Source organism: Fusarium oxysporum, chromosome 5, assembly GCF_000149955.1.
Source record: "Fusarium oxysporum f. sp. lycopersici 4287 chromosome 5, whole genome shotgun sequence".
NCBI lineage: Eukaryota > Fungi > Ascomycota > Sordariomycetes > Hypocreales > Nectriaceae > Fusarium > Fusarium oxysporum.
Genome location: NC_030990.1, coordinates 3431409 through 3439561, shown reverse-complemented (window position 1 = coordinate 3439561; position 8153 = coordinate 3431409). Strand labels below are relative to the sequence as shown.

At 50.3% G+C, this 8153-nt stretch overlaps 2 protein-coding genes across 2 annotated transcripts in view; both read left to right on the top strand.

Annotated features, from left to right (window-relative positions):
- Nucleotides 1-1306: 1306 nt before the first annotated feature.
- Nucleotides 1307-7183, top strand: FOXG_02176 (uncharacterized protein). Its single transcript, XM_018379506.1, has 3 exons — nucleotides 1307-5785; nucleotides 5836-6062; nucleotides 6117-7183. Exons 1-3 carry the CDS (start codon nucleotides 1966-1968, stop codon nucleotides 6669-6671), a joined length of 4602 nt encoding a protein of 1533 aa, XP_018235555.1. The 5' UTR covers nucleotides 1307-1965; the 3' UTR covers nucleotides 6672-7183.
- Nucleotides 7184-7396: 213 nt separating this feature from the next.
- Nucleotides 7397-8153, top strand: part of FOXG_02175 (GTP-binding protein 128up) — a gene marked incomplete at its 3' end in the record, with an annotated part of 1620 nt that continues 863 nt past the window's right edge. The window contains exons 1-3 of the mRNA XM_018379505.1: nucleotides 7397-7482; nucleotides 7550-7570; nucleotides 7699-7981. Of these exons, the coding sequence (XP_018235554.1) occupies nucleotides 7462-7482; nucleotides 7550-7570; nucleotides 7699-7981 (325 nt within the window). The 5' untranslated portion in view covers nucleotides 7397-7461. The remainder of the gene's footprint in view (nucleotides 7483-7549; nucleotides 7571-7698; nucleotides 7982-8153) is intronic.

The window sequence follows — 8153 nt, the reverse complement described above, 5'->3', positions numbered from 1 at the left end:
CTTCTTTCGAATATTTTCGCTGCTGAGGAGTCCTGGGATGGTATCGAGAGCAGACGGGATATGACTGGGTCTTGAACCCAGGGAGGGAGGGGAGCTTCAAGGAGTTTGTTGTTGACGAAGCTCTGAAGGCCAGGTCTGAAGACGCCCGTTTTGTAAGCTGTTTCCACCTTGGTTGGGAGCGCTTGATATCTAGAGATGGTTGAGTTGTGATCGGCTATTATTTGTATTGCTGAATACAAACCTTGTCCAGAATGTTCTGCTCTTCTTGCTCGGTTATGAAGTTAGGAATATAGTACGCCGTCTGAGGTAGAGTATTAATTCTGGCGTGTTCCAGCGAAGGAGGTAGTAAGACATCGTCTTTATCCGTGCTTGGTAAGGCAGAACTTGATGAATCCATCACGATCTTCTTGTTATTACAGCACATAAAAGGTCAGGCGCGATTCTTTGACTTTGACAAGCTGTGATTCCACACGTCGAGGGTTTGATGTTGTGCTAGGGCGAAGATCAGCGAGAGAGGGAATTGTTAGTGGTTGAAGTTCCTTGGAGTATCCAGGCAGAGACGGTGGAGATCCTGGTACAGTTAAATATGGGGCAAAGGGACTGATGAAACTAAGCCTAGCTCCAGTAAAGTCTCCATACACAGAACCTTGAATATCTACGAATTATTGACTGCCCAGAGGTATAGCACTAAGGTAGGTAGCATAAGTAAAACATAGGAATCTATATCCCAAGCAATCAAGTTCGAGCGAATCAAATTATGAGGAGGGATTGAACATTATGCGCTACTGATTCAACAAGCTGATTGTTATAAGTCCTTACTGGTAAGTCAATCGTATCAAGGTGTCATCTTGGAGTTCCTTGCCGCAGGGGGGGATGAGCTAAACTAAAATGGGTGCCTACTTTGGGGTTCCTTGCCTTTACGGATAGTGGATGGTTAATTGCATGAAAGATGATGGCACAAGTACGGATACTGTACCTTTTAACTTAGGTACCTATGTCCTTAACGTGAGAGAACAAGAGAGTTACTTCTTATTACACTACGCACGGACTCAATATACATGTCACACGGTCCAAAAGAAAAGCGCATCTATTTTCTGTCATGTTCAAATTAAATAAAGCCAATCGTTTCTTTTTGGCTGTGCTAGTTCAAATTGCGGTCTGGGTCTTTATGTCTGACCGGACAAGACTAAAAGACAGTACGAAATGAGACCCAGCCAATCATGTTTCATCTTTGAGACCGGGAGCCTTGCTCGGGCATTTGCTTTGGAGTTTCCAATTCTTCCACTCTTCTCTTTCACTTCGCACTCATCCTCCCGTCCCGTTTCAATCTCAATTTGGGTAAAAGGCCCGCCCATAGACGTCGTGGTCCATCATCGTTCTCCCAAAACCACCATTATTACACTGTAACTATCCCCATAAACAGGCTTTCCGGTCAGACTCAGCCCAGGCTAGGTGCCTACAATTATCGATCTCCGCTTCTAAATCGACGGATACCTAACTCAACTTCTATTGGACTTAAACTCAACCGGGCTTAATCTAACCAACCTGAGCTGAGCCTCCACTCCCAATCCCAATTCTATCTCCAATCCGAAACCAACCACTCACTCACTCACTCGCTCTCCTTCTTCTTCACCTTTACTCACCTACCTACCATATTCTATTGCTAAACCCCTCCGACCGCCCGATTTCTAGATATTCCAAATTGCTCCTCACGAATCAATCCTTCGCCTTTTCGCGTAGCCTTGTTTTTTTTTTTTTTTTTTGCCCCCATATCGCCTCTGCTGATTGACTGCGCTCGTATTCGCCTCTTTGGTTCTCGTCTTTCTCGCGCCCGACCGTTGCTTTTCCTCTTGGCCAAGTTCATAGGCATCAACGCCAGCGCGAGTTCATCGCCCCGTCAACTTTTGTCTATACCATCATCACCAGAATGGTGGTAGTCGCTAGTCGTCCTCGCAGGTAAATGTCATGGATGCGCAGAATGCTGCCCAGTCCGACCAGACGAGGCCTGCTGGCGACTCACCTCAGCGGCCTGACTCAAAGCCTGATACTTCAAAGTCGACTCCGCCGCCAGTAAGCCCCAAGCCTTCTGAGCCCGTTGACAAGGAGAGGGAAAAGGACAAGGACAAGGACGCACGACGGAATGCGAATTCTTCATCTGCTGTTGACCAAGATGCGTTGGAAGATCGCGATTCAGACGCCGAAACCATCGTATTGCCTGGCAAGGATGGCCATTCCCCGTCAAAGGCTCGGAAGGTAAGACAGGAGGACAGAAGCGACGGTGATGCCGATGGTGATAACGATGGCGACGCACCCAAATCTTCAATCAAGGCTGCTGGTTATCGTCCAGAACTTGAAAAGAGTTCACCGTCAATTCACGCTCGCGGTGATCCTGTCAAGAAGAAGCGCATTTCGTCGGCCCACATCGAACGCGAGAAACTGTCACGGGGTAAAGATGCGGCTGCTTCCAGTGGCTTGAGCTCTGCACCAGCATCTCCACCTCATCACCGGCAGCAGCAGCGTCGCCGATTTGCAGATGACACGCATTCATCTTCCGACTCTGAACATTCTCATCCCCGACCTGCCAAGTCCATTCGCGAGAAATTGAAATCGGGTGAAAACACAGCATCACATAAGCGCAAGAGTCTCAAAGTTGAGTCCGACGACGAAGGCGAGAGCCGCAAGGTTAGGCGGCAACGAACAACCAGCGCCAGCATCGATTCAGGTCGCCCGCAGAAGGAGCACAAGCCTCTCTCAGCAAAGTCACACCATGATTCACAGAACCGTTCCATTTCACCACAGGCTCGATCTCACCGAAGGAGTGCATCCTCCCAGTTACCTGCCTACTCCTCCAACGGCCTCGGCCACAAGAAGAGGCGACTGCCTCCTCCGTTGCACGCCACTGACTATCACTCTGACGACTCATCAGCAAGTGGCAGTCCTCATCCTCGCAGTTCTAAACTACGTAACCTGGCAACGCCTGCCGCCGACACAAATGCCTCCCCTGCAAGGATGGCTCCTCATAAGAAGCATCTCGATGCCCACGGTCAGACATTACTCGCTCGCGCCTGCGCTCGAGGAGAGTACGAGGGGGCCAAGACACGCCTTACCGAGAGGCCTGAGGATCTGAACGTAGCCGACTACGCGGGAAACACACCTCTTCAGATTGCAGCAATTAATGGATGCGAAGACATCGTCAAACTTCTGATCGATGCTGGATGCAATTTGGATTGTGTCAACTACGACAAGGACACACCACTTCTCGATGCGGTCGACAACGGCCACCTGGGCGTTGTCAAGTTATTACTAGACGCAGGCGTTAATCCTAGAAAGGCCAATGTGAACGGGGAAGAGCCAATCGACCGGGTGAGCGACGAAACAGACAACGCCGAGGAGATTCGAGCCGCACTCATGGCTGCAAGGAAGCGAGCAGGAGATCGGAGGCGCACCTCAGAAGAACATCACTCCCACCAAGATCAAGATACGAGGGACTCGCATGCGCCAGATAGCCCACGCCATTCGCCCGCTACAAATTCCGGAACAAGTCGAAGAACAGGAACTGTACGCGCAACAAAGACGAGAAACGATCTACTGTATATGCCCCTCGACGACAAGACACTTCGACAGGCTGCGGGGCGAGGTGATGAGGAAACTGTCGCACGCATCTTGCAGGTAAAGGAAGGATATAATGACCCAGCTGCTATGGTTGCCGCGGCTCGAGGTGGCCATGACTTGGTGATTCAGCTGCTCCTAGGCCTTGGAGGCGCTAATCCTGATCCCCGGCCTATTTTCAACGCCCAGCCTGAATTCGCGACGCCAATACTAGCAGCAATCGGGCAAGAGAACATCAAAGTCATTGAGTTACTTTTGGAACAGGCTGGATTCGATCCCACACGAAGGTACAGAGGAGAAACATATTACGAGATTGCCCGACACCGGGCAGGTCCAAACTGGAAGGACGAAGAGCATATGCTGAAAAACGCCTACGACGAGTTTAAGAGGAGCGGAAAGAAGACAAACTCTCGCCAGGAACAACAAGATGAAGCTTTGCGTGCCCGACGAGCAAAGGAGGAGGCCCGACAGCATAAAAGGAGCCTCTCCAGTCCCGAACCGAAGAAGAAGTCAACCGCTTCCAAGCTTACGAGCCCTAAAGAGAAACGGAGATCCAACTCAATCACGAACCAGGGAGATGAGGGTTCAAAGCGTGGCCCAGGACGACCCAGGAAAGACGATCCCGTTCCGTCTATTAATATCTCAGACCGCGAACAATCCCCAACTATCTCTCAGAAACAGCTCAAAGCCAAACATGCCGATTCAGACGCTGCCGGCGTATCGTCGGAGGGGGAAACACATAAACCGAGGAGGAAGGTTGTGTCTAAGGGGGAGCTTCGAGGGGAACGAGAGCGGCAACGACGCGCTAGTATGGCTTCGAACGCTTCATCTTTCAAAGATCACCCAAGTAGCCCCCATGAGTCGAGGCATGAGGAGTCAGGTGACAAACACGATAAACACGAAAAGAACAGAGTCGAGAAACTATCCGAAAAGTACCATGATCGCACTAAGGCTCTCAAAAGGGACGAATCCCGGGATCGCTTGTCGGTGTCTGGCGACGGGTCGACTAAGAGGCATCGTGCCAGCATCACACCTGACCGACCCAGTAATGGCGAAAAGGATGATAGCGAGGTCCCACCCAAGCGACGACGACTTGATAGCGAGACAAAGGAGAAACGACCTAAACAAGTTGTATCATCTGACGAGAGACCTCGAAAATCCAGCAATCTTCAAGACTCTTCCAAATCGTCCTCAAAACCCAGTCATAGAAAGCACGACGAGGAGAAACGCGATAGGCGTGCCGACTCTCACCGTGCAGACACCGACCGAGCCAGTAGTGTCGAAAAACAGATTCATGTCAAGTCAGAGGAGACTGACGTGGAGATGAAAGACGCCGATTCTATTAAGGCTGTGTCAGAGTCGGAACTGCAAGCGGCTCGAGCTAAGGAAGCCGAACAAGAGAAGCAAAAGCAAACCGATGAGGAGGCCAAGAAGAAGGACGAACTTCGGAAGAAGCATGAAGCACGCAAGAAAGAAGAAGAACGTAAGCGAGCTGAGGCTGAAGCCGCGAGGAAGCGTGAAGAGGAAGAGGAAAAGAAGCGAAAGGAGGAGGCTGCCGAAAAGGAGAGACTGCAAAAGGAACTAGAGGAGCGCGAAGCTGAGCGCAAACGCAAGGAAGAAGAAGAACGCCAGCGACGAGAGGAGGAGGAGGAGGAGGAGGAGGAGAAGAAGCAACGGCGCGAAGCCGAGGAGAAGGCGCGTCGAGAAGAGGCAGAAAAGCAACGTATCGAAGAAGAGCGAAAGAAGAAAGAGGAGGAGGAGCAGAAACAGCGAGAGGAAGAGGAGAGGCTGCACCGTGAGCAACTCGAGCGAGAAGCGGCCGAAGAAGCTCGCCGTCAACACGAGGAAGAAGAGCGCAAAGAACGTGAGCGACGAGAACGTGCGCATCGTGAGGATATGGAACGCAAACGAGCGGCACGCGAAGCTGAACAACGACGATTCCGTGAGGAGCAAGAACGCATCCGCCTCGATAAACTGCCTCCCCTCCTACGATGGCTCGATACATGTCCAAACCCCAAGCTTCCGGTCCTTGCCGAGAAATTCAAGCGGATTCAAGGCTGCCGATACGATACAATTCGACGCGAAGCCAACGGCACAGCCGAGGGTCGTGAGCAGTGGGTGCTCAACACACATGCAGCTCTCCTTCTTGGCGAGAAGGATCTTGACCTCTCTCGGTGTAAGTTCATTAATCAAACTTGTTGAGGTAGCCACTGATTGTTTCTATAGATACTGCATGGGAACGCGCTCCCGTAACTGACCTAGCAAAGTTGTCTTTATGGCGCGTTGAATGGCGTCTTTACTCTCTGCTCGATGACAAGCTGTGGGATCTCGGTCGACAACTCCCCGAATATTACGGTGACGAGGATCCCTCCGAATTAGGTTTTGAGACAAAGCAACGACTAAAAGCAGAGGCTTGGGAGAAATTCTTCAATATGGACATGTTCTTTGTTAAGGTGAATATCAGCCACTCAAATATGCGAAAATGCGAAAAGCTAACATGATAACAGGTGTCGGATCTTATGTATACTGTCCCCAACATACCACATCTTCGTCACATTCGTCTCGAAGTTGAATATAGGGAACTTCTGGAGACAGAAGCACAAAGCAGGGGATGGGGAACATGTCAGAAGTGGAAGCAGGATCCGGATTCTGCTCGGTACAACAGACTTGCTCCACGATGCAAGTATTATCACAATGGCGCGTTCGTTGGTGAGGATAAACCCCAACTCGCACAAACAAGCAGTACACCTTTCCTCGACAAGAAGGTTCCTCGACGCGGACTGGTGCAAGTGTTCCCAGACGACCCAGATTATACTAGAATATGCCTAGAACAAGGTCTAGAGCACCTCATCAACGGCCACCTTAGCCCGCCTCTTGTCAATGGCATTCATTCATCGCCAATGAGCCAGAAATCAATGGCATCGGGAGGACCCCCTATGAATGGGATGGTCAAAGCTTTGACGCCTGGTTCGACTTCAGAAAGCTTGACGATATCAAATGCTGGGCACGAGACTCTTGTAAACGGCATCAACGGAAACACGAACGGAAACCCAGCCCACTGACAGTTAGTGTCTCCAGCAAGCAGCTGAACATACTTTGTTACATTATTGCGCCGAGTTTTCTTTGTTAGCATAATGATCATGGGTGGCGCAGATACAGTATAGGGCTATGGCATGGATTGTCACTTTTCTCGACAACTGGGGATGGTGGTTGCTAGATGGTAAAGTTTTCCTCATGAGCATTGGATCGGAATACTATACAGGCCTGTTGTACGAAGAGTTGGCCAGCGGTCGGTTGGATGATTGTCTTTGAAAGATTAGCAAATGACGGGGTTGTGCAAGGTGTATTGCGTTGTTGCTGTTATGAATGAAGCATGACTGATATCTTTATAGAGAAGCAAGGGGAGGGATACTCGGGGTAAAGTCTTGTCTTGTCCTGTTGGTAGACAGACTCTGGTCACTGCATCTGACAGGCTGTATGCAACAATTAACGAAACTTTTCAAAAACACTTAAAACCATCACTTTATGAGAACAATACCGACTGATTAATTAATTCCATTCCGTCAAAACCTAGGTCGTTTATGCGGTACTGAGCGTTCAACGTAAATGGTTTAGCATGTCCACCTGCAGGCAAACTACTAAATCAAATATCTGATTGGCTGTAAGAAAGCCAAACTGGCTGACGTAGGTGTGGAGCAGGTTTTTCTGTCGTGCCCCGCCATTTTCAACTTTCTTTGCAATTTATCACCAAAAGTGCCTTTACACCACGAATTGGGCCACGAACCCGAGATCTGAGGCCAGACAACAACCGAATATCGACTCGAGACAGCTTCTGCAACCGCAACCGCAATCATGGCGACTACAGTGGACAAGGTATGTAGCTTTCCCACAAAAAAGATGTTGTGTGCCACGATTTGGCTAACCCCGGTTCTCCTACCAGATCAAAGATATTGAGGCCGAAGTACGTGATATTCTAATCGAACCCTCCCCTAAAACGACGCTATCGGAGAAGATGACGGTCATAAACCCACGATGGGGGACTCTTTATCGTATGGATAACCGGGATCAGCTCTAACCTTTTGTGACCAGATGGCCAAAACCCAGAAGAACAAGGCGACTTCGTACCATTTGGGTCAGCTTAAGGCCAAGTTGGCCAAGCTCAAGCGCGAACTGTTGACTCCCAGTGGCGGAGGTGGTGGCGGAGGTGCTGGTTTCGATGTGGCCAGAACAGGCGTAGCCAGTATTGGCTTCATCGGCTTCCCTTCGGTGGGCAAGAGTACGCTCATGAGCAGACTGACAGGCCAACACTCGGAGGCTGCCGCCTACGAATTCACCACCTTGACCTCTGTGCCTGGTCAAGTTGTCTATAACGGTTAGTCGTCCGTGATATCCCTCCCCCCTCGCCTTCTCCATCTCCACCTCCACTTCGATCAACGGATGCGGTGCGGCGCGGCTATTTTCTTGTTCTCGGCTTGATGCCCAATCTCCCATTCTACCTCTCTCCTCCCTCCATCATCATCAGAAGCACGGCTCCCTTTGTGCGT